This window comes from Triticum urartu, chromosome 1A (assembly GCF_056163025.1).
Source record: "Triticum urartu cultivar PI428250 chromosome 1A, HENAU_Tu73, whole genome shotgun sequence".
Lineage (NCBI taxonomy): Eukaryota > Viridiplantae > Streptophyta > Magnoliopsida > Poales > Poaceae > Triticum > Triticum urartu.
This window is the reverse complement of record NC_141873.1, coordinates 11,578,086-11,595,430: the sequence shown is the minus strand read 5'-3', so window position 1 is coordinate 11,595,430 and position 17,345 is coordinate 11,578,086. Positions and strand designations below refer to the sequence as shown.

Here is a 17,345-nt window from a genome sequence, read left to right as displayed (position 1 = left end):
CTTGCGTGTGCGTAGGAATTTTTTTGAAATTACTACGTTCCCCAACAGTGGCATCCGAGCCTAGGTTTTATGTGTTGATGTTATATGCATGAGTAGAACACAAGTGAGTTGTGGGCGATATAAGTCATACTGCTTACCAGCATGTCATACTTTGGTTCGGCGGTATTGTTGGATGAAGCGGCCCGGACCAACATTACGCGTACGCTTACGAAGACTGGTTCTACTGCCGTGCTTTGCACACAGGTGGCTGGCGGGTGTCAGTTTCTCCAACTTTAGTTGAACCAAGTGTGGCTACGCCCGGTCCTTGCGAAGGTTAAAACAACACCAACTTGACAAACTATCGTTGTGGTTTTGATGCGTAGGTAAGATTGGTTCTTGCTAAGCCTGTAGCAGCCACGTAAAATTTGCAACAACAAAGTAGAGGATGTCTAACTTGTTTTTGCAGGGCATGTTGTGATGTGATATGGTCAAGACATGATGCTAAATTTTATTGTATGAGATGATCATGTTTTGTAACCGAGTTATCGGCAACTGGCAGGAGCCATATGGTTGTCGCTTTATTGTATGCAATGAAATCGCCCTGTAATGCTTTACTTTATCACTAAGCGGTAGCGATAGTCGTAGAAGCATAAGTTTGGCGAGACGACAACGATGATACGATGGTGATCAAGGTGTCGCGCCGGTGACGATGGTGATCATGACGGTGCTTCGAAGATGGAGATCACAAGCACAAGATGATGATGGCCATATCATATCACTTATATTGATTGCATGTGATGTTTATCTTTTATGCATCTTATCTTGCTTTGATTGACGGTAGCATTATAAGATGATCCCTCACTAAATTATCATAGTAAAAGTGTTCTCCCTGAGTATGCACCGTTGCGAAAGTTCTTCGTGCTGAGACACCACGTGATGATCGGGTGTGATAGGCTCTACGTTCAAATACAACGGGTGCAAAACAGTTGCACACGCGGAATACTCAGGTTTAACTTGACGAGCCTAGCATATAACAGATATGGCCTCGGAACACGGAGACCGAAAGGTCGGGCGTGAATCATATAGTAGATATGATCAACATAATGATGTTCACCATTGAAACTACTCCATCTCACGTGATGATCGGACATGGTTTAGTTGATATGGATCACGTGATCACTTAGAGGATTAGAGGGATGTCTATCTAAGTGAGAGTTCTTTAGTAATATGAGTAATTGAACTTAAATTTATCATGAACTTAGTCCCTGATAGTATCTTGCTTGTTTATGTTTGATTGTAGATAGATGGCCCGTGCTGTTGTTCCGTTGAATTTTAATGCGTTCCTTGAGAAAGCAAAGTTGAAAGATGATGGTAGCAATTACACGGACTGGGTCCGTAACTTGAGGATTATCCTCATTGCTGCACAGAAGAATTACGTCCTAGAAGCACCGCTAGGTGCCAGGCCTGCTGCTGATGCAACTGACGACGTTAAGAACGTCTGGCAGAGCAAAGCTGATGACTACTCGATAGTTCAATGTGCCATGCTTTACGGCTTAGAATCGGTTCTTCAACGACGTTTTGAACGTCATGGAGCATATGAGATGTTCCAGGAGTTGGAGTTAATATTTCAAGCAAATGCCCGAATTGAGAGATATGAAGTCTCCAATAAGTTCTATAGCTGCAAGATGGAGGAGAACAGTTCTGTCAATGAGCATATACTCAAAATGTCTGGGTATAATAATCACTTGATTTAATTGGGAGTTAATCTTCCGGATGATTGCGTCATTGACAGAATTCTCCAATCACTTCCACCTAGCTACAAGAGCTTCGTGATGAACTATAACATGCAAGGGATAAGACAATTCCCGAGCTCTTCGCAATGCTAAAAGCTGCGGAGGTAGAAATCAAGAAGGAGCATCAAGTGTTGATGGTCAATAAGACCACTGGTTTCAAGAAAAGGGGCAAAGGGAAGAAAAAAGGGAACTTCAAGAAGAACAGCAAGCAAGTTGCTGCTCAGGAGAAGAAACCCAAATCTGGACCTAAGCCTGAAACTGAGTGCTTCTACTGCAAGCAGACTGGTCACTGGAAGCGGAACTGCCCCAAGTATTTGGCGGATAAGAAGGATGGCAAGGTGAACAAAGGTATATGTGATATACATGTTATTGATGTGTACCTTACTAATGCTCACAGTAGCACCTGGGTATTTGATACTGGTTCTGTTGCTAATATTTGCAACTCGAAACATGGACTACGGATTAAGCGAAGATTGGCTAAGGACGAGGTGACGATGCGCGTGGGAAATGGTTCCAAAGTTGATGTGATCGCGGTCGGCACGCTACCTCTACATCTACCTTCGGGATTAGTATTAGACCTAAATAATTGTTATTTGGTGCCAGCGTTGAGCATGAACATTATATCTGGATATTGTTTAATGCGAGACGGTTATTCATTTAAATCAGAGAATAATGATTGTTCTATTTATATGAGTAATATCTTTTATGGTCATGCACCCTTGAAGAGTGGTCTATTCTTATTGAATCTCGATAGTAGTGACACACATATTCATAATGTTGAAGCCAAAAGATGCAGAGTTGATAATGATAGTGCAACTTATTTGTGGCACTGCCGTTTAGGTCATATCGGTATAAAGCGCATGAAGAAACTCCATACTGATGGACTTTTGGAACCACTTGATTATGAATCACTTGGTACTTGCAAACCGTGCCTCATGGGCAAGATGACTAAAACGCCGTTCTCCGGTACTATGGAGAGAGCAACAGATTTGTTGGAAATCATACATATAGATGTATGTGGTCTGATGAATGTTGAGGCTCGTGGCGGATATCGTTATTTTCTCACCTTCACAGATGACTTAAGCAGATATGGGTATATCTACTTAATGAAACATAAGTCTGAAACATTTGAAAAGTTCAAAGAATTTCAGAGTGAAGTTGAAAATCATTGTAACAAGAAATTAAAGTTTCTGCGATCTGATCGTGGAGGAAAATATTTGAGTTACGAGTTTGGTGTACATTTGAAACAATGCGGAATAGTTTCGCAACTCACGCCACCCGGAACACCACAACGTAATGGTGTGTCCGAACGTCGTAATCGTACTTTACTTGATATGGTGCGATCTATGACGTCTCTTACAGATTTACCGCTATCGTTTTGGGGTTATGCTTTGGAGACGGCCGCATTCACGTTAAATAGGACACCATCAAAAACCGTTGAGACGACGCCTTATGAACTATGGTTTGGCAAGAAACCAAAGTTGTCGTTTCTTAAAGTTTGGGGCTGCGATGCTTATGTGAAAAACCTTCAACCTGATAAGCTCGAACCCAAATCGGAGAAATGTGTCTTCATAGGATATCCAAAGGAGACTGTTGGATACACCTTCTATCATAGATCCGAAGGCAAGACTTTTGTTGCTAAATTCGGAATCTTTCTAGAGAAGGAGTTTCTCTCGAAAGAAGTGAGTGGGAGGAAAGTAGAACTTGATGAGGTAACTGTACCTGCTCCCTTATTGGAAAGTAGTTCATCACAGAAACCGGTTTCTGCGACACCTACACCAATTAGTGAGGAAGTTGATGATGATGATCATGAAACTTCAGATCAAGTTACTACTGAGCCTCGTAGATCAACCAGAGTAAGATCCGCACCAGAGTGGTACGGCGATCCTGTTCTGGAAGTCATGCTACTAGATCATGATGAACCTACGAACTATGAAGAAGCGATGGTGAGCCCAGATTCCGCAAAATGGCTTGAAGCCATGAAATCTGAGATGGGATCCATGTATGAGAACAAAGTGTGGACTTTGGTTGACTTGCCCGATGATCGGCAAGCAATTGAGAATAAATGGATTTTCAAGAAGAAGACTGACGCTGACGGTAATGTTACTGTCTACAAAGCTCGACCTGTCGCAAAAGGTTTTCGACAAGTTCAAGGGATTGACTACGATGAGACCTTCTCACCCGTAGCGATGCTCAAGTCTGTCCGAATCATGTTAGCAATTGCCGCATTTTATGATTATGAAATTTGGCAGATGGATGTCAAAACTGCATTCCTGAATGGATTTCTGGAAGAAGAGTTGTATATGATGCAACCATAAGGTTTTGTCGATCCAAAGGGAGCTAACAAAGTGTGCAAGCTCCAGCGATCCATTTATGGACTGGTGCAAGCCTCTCGGAGTTGGAATAAACGCTTTGATAGTGTGATCAAAGCATTTGGGTTTGTACAGACTTTTGGAGAAGCCTGTATTTACAAGAAAGTGAGTGGGAGCTCTGTAGCATTTCTGATATTATATGTGGATGACATATTACTAATCGGAAATGATATAGAATTTCTGGATAGCATAAAGGGATACTTGAATAAGAGTTTTTCAATGAAAGACCTCGGTGAAGCTGCTTACATATTGGGCATTAAGATCTATAGAGATAGATCAAAACGCTTAATTGGACTTTCACAAAGCACTTACCTTGACAAAGTTTTGAAGAAGTTCAAAATGGATCAGGCTAAGAAAGGATTCTTGCCTGTGTTACAAGGTGTGAAGTTGAGTAAGACTCAATGTCCGACCACTGCAGAAGATAGAGAGAAAATGAAAGATGTTCCCTATGCTTCAGCCATAGGCTCTATCATGTATGCAATGCTGTGTACCAGACCTGATGTGTGTCTTGCTATAAGTCTAGCAGGGAGGTACCAAAGTAATCTAGGAGTGGATCACTGGACAGCGGTCAAGAACATCCTGAAATACCTGAAAAGGACTAAGGATATGTTTCTCGTGTATGGAGGTGACAAAGAGCTCATCGTAAATGGTTACGTTGATGCAAGCTTTGACACTGATCCGGATGATTCTAAATCGCAAACCGGATACGTGTTTACTTTAAACGGTGGAGCTGTCAGTTGGTGCAGTTCTAAACAAAGCGTTGTGGCGGGATCTACATGTGAAGCGGAGTACATAGCTGCTTCGGAAGCAGCAAACGAAGGAGTCTGGATGAAGGAGTTCATATCCGATCTAGGTGTCATACCTAGTGCATCGGGTCCAATGAAAATCTTTTGTGACAATACTGGTGCAATTGCCTTGGCAAAGGAATCCAGATTTCACAAGAGAACCAAGCACATCAAGAGACGCTTTAATTCCATCCGGGATCTAGTCCAGGTGGGAGACATAGAAATTTGCAAGATACATACGGATCTGAATGTAGCAGACCCGTTGACTAAGCCTCTTCCACGAGCAAAACATGATCAGCACCAAGACTCCATGGGTGTTAGAATCATTACTGTGTAATCTAGATTATTGACTCTAGTGCAAGTGGGAGACTGAAGGAAATATGCCCTAGAGGCAATAATAAAGTTATTATTTATTTCCTTATTTCATGATAAATGTTTATTATTCATGCTAGAATTGTATTAACCGGAAACATAATACATGTGTGAATACATAGACAAACAGAGTGTCACTAGTATGCCTCTACTTGACTAGCTCGTTAATCAAAGATGGTTAAGTTTCCTAACCATGGACAAAGAGTTGTTATTTGATTAACGGGATCACATCATTAGATGAATGATCTGATTGACATGACCCATTCCATTAGCTTAGCACCCGATCGTTTAGTATGTTGCTATTGCTTTCTTCATGACTTATACATGTTCCTATGACTATGAGATTATGTAACTCCCGTTTGCCGGAGGAACACTTTGTGTGCTACCAAATTTCACAACGTAACTGGGTGATTATAAAGGAGCTCTACAGGTGTCTCCAAAGGTACATGTTGGGTTGGCGTATTTCGAGATTAGGATTTGTCACTCCGATTGTCGGAGAGGTATCTCTGGGCCCTCTCGGTAATGCACATCATATAAGCCTTGCAAGCATTGTAACTAATGAGTTAGTTGCGAGATGATGTATTACGGAACGAGTAAAGAGACTTGCCGGTAACGAGATTGAACTAGGTATTGAGATACCGACGATCGAATCTCGGGCAAGTAACATACCGATGACAAAGGGAACAACGTATGTTGTTATGCGGTCTGACCGATAAAGATCTTCGTAGAATATGTAGGAGCCAATATGAGCATCCAGGTTCCTCTATTGGTTATTGACCGGAGATGTGTCTCGGTCATGTCTACATTGTTCTCGAACCGTAGGGTCCGCACGCTTAACGTTACGATGACAGTTTCATTATGAGTTTATGCATTTTGATGTACCGAAGTTTGTTCGGAGTCCCGGATGTGATCACGGACATGACGAGGAGCCTCGAAATGGTCAAGACATAAAGATTGATATATTGGAAGTCTATATTTGGATATCGGAAGTGTTCCGGGTGAAATCAGGATTTTACCGGAGTACCGGGAGGTTACCGGAACCCCCCGGGAGGTATATGGGCCTTAGTGGGCTTTAGTGGAAGAGACGAGAGGTGGCCAGGGCTGGGCCGCGCGCCCCTCCCCCCTAATCCGAATAGGACAAGGAGAGGGGGGCGACGCCCCCCTTCCTTCTCTCTCTCCTCTTTCCCCCTCCCGAATCCTATTCCAACTAGGAAAGGGGGGGGGGAATCCTACTCCTGGTGGGAGTAGGACTCCTCCTGGCGCGCCCTCCTCCTGGCCGGCCGCACCCCCCTTGCTCCTTTATATACGGGGGCAGGGGGGCACCTCGAGACACACAAGTTGATCTTCGTGATCGTTCCTTAGCCGTGTGCGTAGCCCCCTCCACCATATTCCACCTCGGTCATATTGTAGCGGTGCTTAGGCGAAGCCCTGCGACAGTAGAACATCAAGATCGTCACCACGCCGTCGTGCTGACGGAACTCCTCCCCGACGCTTTGCTGGATCAGAGCCCGGGGATCGTCATCGAGCTGAACGTGTGCCAAGAACTCGGAGGTGCCCGAGTAACGGTGCTTGGATCGGTCGGATCGTGAAGACGTACGACTACATTAACCGCGTTGATATAACACTTCTGCTTTCGGTCTACGAGGGTACGTGGACAACACTCTGCCCTCTCGTTGCTATGAATCACCATGATCTTGCGTGTGCGTAGGAATTTTTTTGAAATTACTACGTTCCCCAACAGTGGCATCCGAGCCTAGGTTTTATGTGTTGATGTTATATGCACGAGTAGAACACAAGTGAGTTGTGGGCGATATAAGTCATACTGCTTACCAGCATGTCATACTTTGGTTCGGCGGTATTGTTGGATGAAGCGGCCCGGACCGACATTACGCGTACGCTTACGCAAGACTGGTTCTACTGCCGTGCTTTGCACACAGGTGGCTGGCGGGTGTCAGTTTCTCCAACTTTAGTTGAACCAAGTGTGGCTACGCCCGGTCCTTGCGAAGTTTAAAACAACACCAACTTGACAAACTGTCATTGTGGTTTTGATGCGTAGGTAAGATTGGTTCTTGCTAAGCCTGTAGCAGCCACGTAAAATTTGCAACAACAAAGTAGAGGACGTCTAACTTGTTTTTGCAGGGCATGTTGTGATGTGATATGGTCAAGACATGATGCTAAATTTTATTGTATGAGATGATCATGTTTTGTAACCGAGTTATCGGCAACTGGCAGGAGCCATATGGTTGTCGCTTTATTGTATGCAATGAAATCGCCCTGTAATGCTTTACTTTATCACTAAGCGGTAGCGATAGTCGTAGAAGCATAAGTTTGGCGAGACGACAACGATGCTACGATGGTGATCAAGGTGTCGCGCCGGTGACGATGGTGATCATGACGGTGCTTCGAAGATGGAGATCACAAGCACAAGATGATGATGGCCATATCATATCACTTATATTGATTGCATGTGATGTTTATCTTTTATGCATCTTATCTTGCTTTGATTGACGGTAGCATTATAAGATGATCCCTCACTAAATTATCATAGTAAAAGTGTTCTCCCTGAGTATGCACCGTTGCGAAAGTTCTTCGTGCTGAGACACCACGTGATGATCGGGTGTGATAGGCTCTACGTTCAAATACAACGGGTGCAAAACAGTTGCACACGCGGAATACTCAGGTTTAACTTGACGAGCCTAGCATATAATAGATATGGCCTCGGAACACGGAGACCGAAAGGTCGAGCGTGAATCATATAGTAGATATGATCAACATAATGATGTTCACCATTGAAACTACTCCATCTCACGTGATGATCGGACATGGTTTAGTTGATATGGATCACGTGATCACTTAGAGGATTAGAGGGATGTCTATCTAAGTGGGAGTTCTTTAGTAATATGATTAATTGAACTTAAATTTATCATGAACTTAGTCCCTGATAGTATCTTGCTTGTTTATGTTTGATTGTAGATAGATGGCCCGTGCTGTTGTTCCGTTGAATTTTAATGCGTTCCTTGAGAAAGCAAAGTTGAAAGATGATGGTAGCAATTACACGGACTGGGTCCGTAACTTGAGGATTATCCTCATTGCTGCACAGAAGAATTACGTCCTAGAAGCACCGCTAGGTGCCAGGCCTGCTACTGATGCAACTGACGACGTTAAGAACGTCTGGCAGAGCAAAGCTGATGACTACTCGATAGTTCAATGTGCCATGCTTTACGGCTTAGAATCGGTTCTTCAACGACGTTTTGAACGTCATGGAGCATATGAGATGTTCCAGGAGTTGGAGTTAATATTTCAAGCAAATGCCCGAATTGAGAGATATGAAGTCTCCAATAAGTTCTATAGCTGCAAGATGGAGGAGAACAGTTCTGTCAATGAGCATATACTCAAAATGTCTGGGTATAATAATCACTTGATTCAATTGGGAGTTAATCTTCCGGATGATTGCGTCATTGACAGAATTCTCCAATCACTTCCACCTAGCTACAAGAGCTTCGTGATGAACTATAACATGCAAGGGATGGATAAGACAATTCCCGAGCTCTTCGCAATGCTAAAAGCTGCGGAGGTAGAAATCAAGAAGGAGCATCAAGTGTTGATGGTCAATAAGACCACTGGTTTCAAGAAAAGGGGCAAAGGGAAGAAGAAAGGGAACTTCAAGAAGAACATCAAGCAAGTTGCTGCTCAGGAGAAGAAACCCAAATCTGGACCTAAGCCTGAAACTGAGTGCTTCTACTGCAAGCAGACTGGTCACTGGAAGCGGAACTGCCCCAAGTATTTGGCGGATAAGAAGGATGGCAAGGTGAACAAAGGTATATGTGATATACATGTTATTGATGTGTACCTTACTAATGCTCGCAGTAGCACCTGGGTATTTGATACTGGTTCTGTTGCTAATATTTGCAACTCGAAACAGGGACTACGGATTAAGCGAAGATTGGCTAAGGACGAGGTGACGATGCGCGTGGGAAATGGTTCCAAAGTTGATGTGATCGCGGTCGGCACGCTACCTCTACATCTACCTTCGGGATTAGTATTAGACCTAAATAATTGTTATTTGGTGCCAGCGTTGAGCATGAACATTATATCTGGATCTTGTTTAATGCGAGACAATTATTCATTTAAATCAGAGAATAATGGTTGTTCTATTTATATGAGTAATATCTTTTATGGTCATGCACCCTTGAAGAGTGGTCTATTCTTATTGAATCTCGATAGTAGTGACACACATATTCATAATGTTGAAGCCAAAAGATGCAGAGTTGATAATGATAGTGCAACTTATTTGTGGCACTGCCGTTTAGGTCATATCGGTGTAAAGCGCATGAAGAAACTCCATACTGATGGACTTTTGGAACCACTTGATTATGAATCACTTGGTACTTGCAAACCGTGCCTCATGGGCAAGATGACTAAAACGCCGTTCTCCGGTACTATGGAGAGAGCAACAGATTTGTTGGAAATCATACATACAGATGTATGTGGTCCGATGAATGTTGAGGCTCGTGGCGGATATCGTTATTTTCTCACCTTCACAGATGACTTAAGCAGATATGGGTATATCTACTTAATGAAACATAAGTCTGAAACATTTGAAAAGTTCAAAGAATTTCAGAGTGAAGTTGAAAATCATCGTAACAAGAAAATAAAGTTTCTGCGATCTAATGATGGAGGAAAATATTTGAGTTACGAGTTTGGTGTACATTTGAAACAATGCGGAATAGTTTCGCAACTCACGCCACCCGGAACACCACAACGTAATGGTGTGTCCGAACGTCGTAATCGTACTTTACTTGATATGGTGCGATCTATGATGTCTCTTACAGATTTACCGCTATCGTTTTGGGGTTATGCTTTGGAGACGTCCGCATTCACGTTAAATAGGACACCATCGAAAACCGTTGAGACGACACATATACACCGTTGAGACGACACAGAGTACAGACGCTAAACAGCCATGGAAGAAATCCATGTAGTACTATTATGACTACACATATACACCAAATCTTGTACACCTTAATTTCAGTACGTCGGCTGTATCAGAATTCCAGTAAGCACTGCCAAGATAAATAAATTGCGCTGTGTGTCTTTGAAACACTTGTGCAGAGCGATTTATATAGGCCCAAATTTTTTTTTTTGGAGTTAAGCAGGGCCTTGCGTTTGTTTCCTAAAAGAATTACACAAGATATCTCACACATGTCTGTAGATAATAGTTTTCCAACAGCGTCTTCATGTTTCCAATGGTTTTAGTTTGAATGGACCTCCCTCTGTCTCTGTTTCTGGGATCAGTGCACCATTGTCTCCGACAAGTTCCAGCACCAGGTAGACAGGCCTTGTGAGACATAGACGATTGCTCAGGCCCGATGTTCTAGTGCTTCCTAGAGTGCTTTGTATGGCTGAACGAAGCGTCAGTAGGTCGTGCTGTGATGTACAGACAGTATTTGGTTCAGATAGGGAGGCTACTTGCCATTAACCCCTATGTTTCTTGTTGGTGTGACAGTAATTGTCAGTTGTCGCAAAGCTGCTGAATGCCAGGCTGTATAAGCACCAGAGGGGAGTCAGATTGTAGTATGACACAAATCTCTACATCTTCAAACTGCCCCCGCAATGCCTAGTTTGAAAGTGTACAGACTGTATTTTGAAGTGGTGCCTACATGTAGTAACATACTTTCACATCCGTGCCCCGCGTTGAATTTGATACCGGCATGGAACCAGTCACTTGTCTCTCGAGTTGCCAGAGGACCATTTTTCATGTTCCGCACCTTGGATTGGTAACTACATGGTAACATTTTCCACATTTTTGTCCTTCAGCAGCAGCAGCAGCAACTTAGTCGTCGTTGTCGTCGATGGCAGGGTTTGGCAGCCTGGCGCCCAAGACGAAGAACGTGGTGGTGGCGGGCGGGCTGACGGGGTTCGTCTTCGGGGTGTACTACTACACCATGTGGGCGGTAGGCAGCACCGACGAGCTGCAGGTCACCATCGACAAGTTTGAGGACCTGAAGAAGAAGGAGGCAGCCGCCTCCGCCGCTGCCGCAAGCGCCTCAACCCCGGGATCCTCATAAACAAATGCGCCCTTAACTTTGAAACTAGCTGCTGCCTCTGAACCTGCCCAGGACCATGGGTTTGGTTTGTATTGATAATAATAATGGGTGCTTTTAGAGGAAATACCCAATGGTTCCTGGGTACATATGTACCCTATATGGGGATTTATTTTTAATAGTTAAACAAAAAGTCAAAATAGTTAAGAAACTATTTTTAGAATAAAGTTGACTTACTTACGCACTAGTATACATAATTTTCACAAAAAAGAAAAAGATGTTGACTTCACAGAAAATTTATTTGCTATTATAGGTCACTATTCACGCTATTTTGACCAGAAATTTGTCTTTTTTGAAAAGAAGTCAAAAGGATATTTTTTTTGTGGATTTTATTTTTCACGAGTACAATAGAAGGTCAAGTTTATTTCAAAAATATTTTCAGGAATTTTTGACTTTTTGTTGAATTACTAATTTTTTCCCATATAGGGTGCATATGTCCCCATAGACCAAAAGTTCCCCTCTGTGCTTTTAGTTAGATGCAGCATTTTCATTCATGGCATGGATGGCGTTTGGAGTTGATGATGCTTTTTGTTTGTGAATGGTAGCCGCGGTTTATGATATGATGATACAGGCTCCGCTTCAAAATATAAGGCGTAATGTTTCTGCCCCTCAGAAATAAATCAGGCTTTTCGATGTTTGACCTTTATTAGTTTTGCAATGGAGAGAGCAGTGCCTTTTGTAGGCAGGGTCCTCTGGTCTGTTGTCGCTGCGTCGTAACTTTTCTCTCAGTTGTGAGAGGACCATTTTTTGTGTTTCGCACCTTGGATTGGTAACTACATGTAACATTTTCCACATTTTTGTCCTGCAGCAGCAGCAACCTAGTCGTCTTCGTCGTCGTCCATGGCAGGGTTTGGCAGCCTGGCGCCCAAGACGAAGAACGTGGTGGTGGCGGGCGGGCTGACTGGGTTCGTCTTTGGGGTGTACTACTACACCATGTGGGCAGTGGGCAGCACCGACGAGCTGCAGGTCACCATCGACAAGTTTGAGGACCTGAAGAAGGAGGCGGCCGCCTCCACCGCCGCAAGCGCCTCCACCCCGGGATCCTCCTAAACAGGCGCGCCCTTAACTTTGAAACTAGCTACTACTGCCTCTGAACCTGCCCAGGACCATGGGTTTGGTTTGTATTGATAATAATGGGTGCTTTTAGTTAGATGCAGCATTTTCATTCATGGCATGGATGGCGTTTGGAGTTGATGATGCTTTTTGTTTGTGAATGGTAGCCGCGGTTTATGATATGATGATACAGGCTCCGCTTCGAAATATAAGGCGTAATGTTTCTGCCCCTCAGAAATAAATCAGGCTTTTCGATGTTTGACCTTTATTAGTTTTGCAACGGAGAGAGTAGTACCTTTTGTAGGCAGGGTCCTCTGGTTTGTGTCGCTGTGTTGAAATATGTTGCCCGCCCCCCTTTCTCTATCAGTTCGGTCTTTTGGATAGATGATGGTTGAATCGGTCGGAACATGAATGAACTCACTGTAACACACTGCATCCGTTCCTTTCTTGATCTCCCAAGAATAAGGGGCGTGCGTGTGTCGGTACACTGGACGCGGGCTGTTCATTTGTATTTGTTGGGAATCCTTGCCTTGTTCCCCAAGAAGGTCCGGTTATCAACGGAATTTGGTTAATTCAATCCAAAGCCGATTTTTTTTTGAAAGTAATCCAAAGCCGATTTGCCAAACGGCCACCCACCTGAATAGTTGTCCAAAAAAAAAGTTTAGGGCACACGAATAGTTGTCAAAAAAGAAAAGAGTTAAGGGCATAATAATTTACCGCTTTGCCCGTCGGATCACGCGCGTCCGTCCATCTAAAACCCAACGGCCAGGGAAAATCCAGGGCGGATGGCCCTCCCGATCGAGCGTGTTTCCGGAAAAAGGAAGGAAGGAGTCTCGTGTGATTGAATGAAAGAAACTAAATCCAACGAGATTCTGCTTCCGTTTATTCGTTCGTCGGTTTTAACCGCCGCCAGACGATACAGACACGTACTACGTACGGCGAGAGAATAATAATAAACCAGCAGGGAGCGGAATCGCCCACCGCCGGCCGTACGTGCGCGCCCGATCTCGCCGTCGCCGTCGAGGGCCACGTGCTAGCTCCGGTGCTCGCTCGTTCGGCCGTGCTGCCCGGCTTGGATTTTCGGCGCCATGGCGCTCGGCAACATCGCCGTCGTGCTCGGCTCCGGTGAGTTCCCGTGCTCATCACCCCTCAGCTTCGGTCCACATCTATCTGCCATGCATCTACGGTTCTCTCGTCGCCGCCGGCGACTGCCGCGTCCTTCTGAATCTATCTGATGTGCTGCTGATGCTGGGGTTTAGCTTACATCTAGCTTCCTGCCTAGGGTTTAGCTTACCTACCCGCTGGGTGGGTACATACGGATCAACGGATCACTTTGGTTCCTACTCTAGTTTACTTTGATGGCTACAAATAATCCAATCCAATCCAACTGCTCTCTCACAACCCATCCCTGTATCTATAATTCTGTCTTCTTACTTGCTTCAAGCAAAGCTTTTGCAGCCTCCCCCCCTTGATTGAGAATTGCAGCCTCTGTTCTTTAACAATCTGCAATTAGCCTTTATTTCTTTCTTTCTTCTCGGTCTCTTGGCAGGATATCTCAGCACTATTCTTACAGGAGGCGACGCCAAGAAAGTCCCCATCATCGGGGACACGCTTGCCCATGTAATTACCTACTTTCATCACCTACCTTGCCTCGGTGCCTTTATTCTCGATCAGTCGGGTTGATTCGATTGTACACACGCCGCGTGACAATTTTGTAACTTTGTTTGTCTCCTCCTCTAGTTTGTGAAGAACACCGGCAAGCATGACAGCAACGATCAGTTGGCGTCACAGGTTTGTTTGTTGTGGATGTTTGTTTTACGTGTCGGCCAGATTGGTTTGACAGACTTTAGATCTAAAATGGCGTTGCTTGACTCTGCTAAACATTTTCAGCTCAACAGTATCAAGGAGGAGGTACAGCGAGTCGTACGCCGCAGAGACGAGAATGTTACGGTTATCTCCGACACATCAGGTCAGTGCTCGCCTGTTTTCTTGTCTCGGTTCTCAACCAAATTGATTATGCAAATGTGTCTTATGTTGGATTTGATCTATCGTTTTTTCATCATGCCCTTTAGACGTCGTACATGGTTATATGATTTTGGCCCTCTAGCTAGTTTGTACAATTCTTATCTGAATATGTGAATTCCTATAGCTGGTAAGTATTTAATATGTGAATTATTATTATATCTTAGTTACCTTCTTCTTTTGTAGGGTCTGGTTCCTATACCATAACAGCAATTGTCGTTGCTGGGCTTATCGGCTACACATACATCAGGTGGAAGGTAAACTCTCATTGTTTTAGGCGATCCAAGACTACACAACACTGAGGCTGTAATACTATCCTAGATTATTTCCTTCTAGTTGCAGGTCATTCTGCTTTTGAAGTCATCCAGAATTGCTAATTATCACCATGCTAGCATATATCTAAAATTCGCGCGATAATTTACAGGGTTGGAAGATTTCTGACATGATGTGGGTGACGAAGCGCGGTCTAGCTGATGCCTGTGATGTCGTTGGAAAACAGTTAGATGGTGTTTCAAATACAGTACAGGCAAGGTCCTTTTTTTTACTGATATTGCACATCGACTGTTGTGCCGAACCATGCTATACATCCATCTTGACCTTTTTATCTTACATGAAGAAGAACATATACGTCCATTTCAGGTTACTAAGAAACATCTTTCCGGGAGGATCGACCGGGTCGATGCTAATCTAGACGAAACACAAGAAATTATCGAAGGGACAAGGGATGAGGTTGGAACATTCCTGCTGCATAAATATTTCCTTTTCTGGTACTTTTGGATGGCGAAACGAAACAACGATACCTCTACAGAACCATACATGACATTTTCACCTCATACGGCTCCTCGGTCAATTCCTTTGAAGGAACCCTAAGGCCAACTAAGTCACGTTTTCGTGTTCTAATTGAACACTTTCCATTTAATCATAATTGAAAACTTTCCATTTATCATATGATTAAGAAGATTGTTCTTTTACCAAGAAAATGCAGATCAAATCATGTCTTATAATAAGAAGAAATCTTTCTTGGTATCAATCCCCTTGCCCCTCATTCTTTTAGAATCATAAGGATCGTTTTCGAGTTTCCATTTATTCATTAGGAATCTGGGCTCGTCTATCTTCGACTTAATTTTTTTTGGCTATATTCTTTATTTATTTCATTTTGGTTTTGCACTAAATTTATTTACTGTCTTGTAGGTTGCAGTGATCCATGTGGATCTGAGCGCCTTTCAGAAGGAGCTCCAAGAAGTCAGCCGTACGGTTGAAATATGGGTACGTGCCTTGTACTGAAACATGTAAAACTTGCTTACTCTGGAGCTACATATCACTCACGGGTGCACTTATTTATCTTGCAGGGGTCAAGGCTGTCTGGTATCGAGGACACCCAGGTAAGTACATGTCCATTATTCGCCCTTCCCCTTCTGTTTTTCCTTTACATGTTCCTGATATTATCTAGTTTCAAACCTGTATCAGGATCGTACTGTGCGTGCAACTGAAGCCTTGGTTGGGTTCAGCCAACAATTAGAACATAGTGGCCAGAATCCCAATATTCGTCAGGCAAGTCGTCGGCCTAGCTTATGCAATTCCTTAGTGGCATGTTGCTTACATGATTCGCTACTGGTTCTGCATCAACTGCCATACTTCTAGATTCTTAGTCTGAAGAGACGTTTTCAATTTTCAGGTTTCATCGTTCCTTCCAGCTCTAGGATCCTCATCAGAGCAAAAGATCAAAATTGTAAATAAGACTAACCTTTGTTTTCGTATTAAAAGTTTTTAAGGTGAAAAAAAGGCTCTGCCTTTCCAGCTCTTGCCACCGGGAATCTAATTTATGCATTTCTTGCTGCATGTTACTTTCCTGCAGTTGCCGCAGTCTCCTCTTGTATCTCTTCAAACGGTCGCATCAGTAGCTGAGCCTAGCGAGGACGAAAGCCAGGTTTGGTTTCAGTTTCCGAACATTGCAAACAATGACCCCCTTATATCGATGCGCTCTGTTTATACAAATCAAGTTTGTTTTGCTGCCTTGGATGATGATTTTTGATTGGCTCTCTTTGCATTCCAGGAGAACCACAAGGTGTTGCCCTCCAGCGATGGAAGCATGAGGTGGAAGCTACCTGGACTTGGACTTAGCTTTCTAAGGAGTTCATCTGATGTATAGATGATATTACTGGCATGAGCTGTAGAACTCCACGGATTTTCTTTTGGAAATGCTCATCTGTATTTCCAGCGAGATAACATTTGTAGCGACAACTTGGATTTCACTTATAGTTATGTGTGGCCTTGTGTAAATAGGTATACTCGCAATAGTTGTCTTGATTATACATTTACACCATATGGTAGAAGATGTAATCTTTTTATGCCAAGGGAGAATGATAAACTCATGTCGTTCCATTTACAGATGTAATCAATAGTTAACTTCCAAGTTTGGATTTGGTGTCATTCTTGTTAGTGACTTCTTTTACTGAGAGGATTTGTACATTTTGTTAATAATCGTTCAGGAACTTTACACCATGAAAGCATCCTTTTCATTTCGATTGAGTTGCTGGTCAGAGATTCTGCAGTGTACTGATTGTTAAACACATAGTTTGGCGCATATTGCACCATTGTAACGTGATAGATTACTTGGAGATATTCTGGTAGTTTGTTTAGCCTAGATAGTTATCTTTAACCGTGGCTATCTCTATCTCTCTCTTTCTTCCTCTCCAAGATGTATTCTATCTACTATGTATGCGCTACAGGGATCTGCGCCCCTGCCTTTAAACACGAACCACGTCCCCTCGCACCGAGGCAAGACGTTTACCGCAATCTTCACATGGTAATCAGAGCCTCCCTCTTCCACAACATCTAGCATCCATCCAACCCTAGCTCTAGCCA

The 17,345-nt window shown here is 43.5% G+C and overlaps 3 protein-coding genes across 3 annotated transcripts; all 3 read left to right on the top strand.

Annotated features, from left to right (window-relative positions):
- The first annotated feature begins 11,094 nt into the window (after nt 1–11,094).
- Nucleotides 11,095–11,585, top strand: LOC147988337 (uncharacterized). Its single transcript, XM_087543862.1, has one exon. The coding sequence runs from the start codon at nt 11,154–11,156 to the stop codon at nt 11,367–11,369; it is 216 nt and encodes a 71-aa protein (XP_087399988.1). The 5' UTR covers nt 11,095–11,153; the 3' UTR covers nt 11,370–11,585.
- A 156-nt stretch (nt 11,586–11,741) lies between these two features.
- Nucleotides 11,742–12,726, top strand: LOC147988336 (uncharacterized). The gene has a single exon (XM_087543864.1). The coding sequence runs from the start codon at nt 12,246–12,248 to the stop codon at nt 12,453–12,455; it is 210 nt and encodes a 69-aa protein (XP_087399990.1). The 5' UTR covers nt 11,742–12,245; the 3' UTR covers nt 12,456–12,726.
- Nucleotides 12,727–12,752: 26 nt separating this feature from the next.
- On the top strand, nt 12,753–16,833 carry LOC147988335 (uncharacterized). Its single transcript, XM_087543857.1, has 13 exons — nt 12,753–13,583; nt 14,008–14,078; nt 14,199–14,249; nt 14,349–14,427; nt 14,667–14,737; nt 14,905–15,006; nt 15,120–15,209; nt 15,672–15,746; nt 15,830–15,862; nt 15,948–16,031; nt 16,156–16,209; nt 16,336–16,407; nt 16,534–16,833. The coding sequence occupies exons 1-13, from the start codon at nt 13,547–13,549 to the stop codon at nt 16,627–16,629; spliced, it is 915 nt and encodes a 304-aa protein (XP_087399983.1). The 5' UTR covers nt 12,753–13,546; the 3' UTR covers nt 16,630–16,833.
- The last annotated feature ends 512 nt before the right edge of the window (nt 16,834–17,345 follow it).

Excerpts from the sequence above, each read along its gene's own strand:
- LOC147988335 (XM_087543857.1), top strand. The coding sequence starts at position 13,547 with ATGGCGCTCGGCAACATCGCCGTCGTGCTCGGCTCCG. Across the intron at positions 15,747-15,829 it reads GCCGTACGGTTGAAATATGG|GGGTCAAGGCTGTCTGGTAT; the intron begins GTACGTGCCTTG and ends TTTATCTTGCAG. Across the intron at positions 16,408-16,533 it reads CTAGCGAGGACGAAAGCCAG|GAGAACCACAAGGTGTTGCC; the intron begins GTTTGGTTTCAG and ends TTTGCATTCCAG.
- LOC147988337 (XM_087543862.1), top strand. The coding sequence starts at position 11,154 with ATGGCAGGGTTTGGCAGCCTGGCGCCCAAGACGAAGAACGTGGTGGTG.
- LOC147988336 (XM_087543864.1), top strand. The coding sequence starts at position 12,246 with ATGGCAGGGTTTGGCAGCCTGGCGCCCAAGACGAAGAACGTGGTGGTG.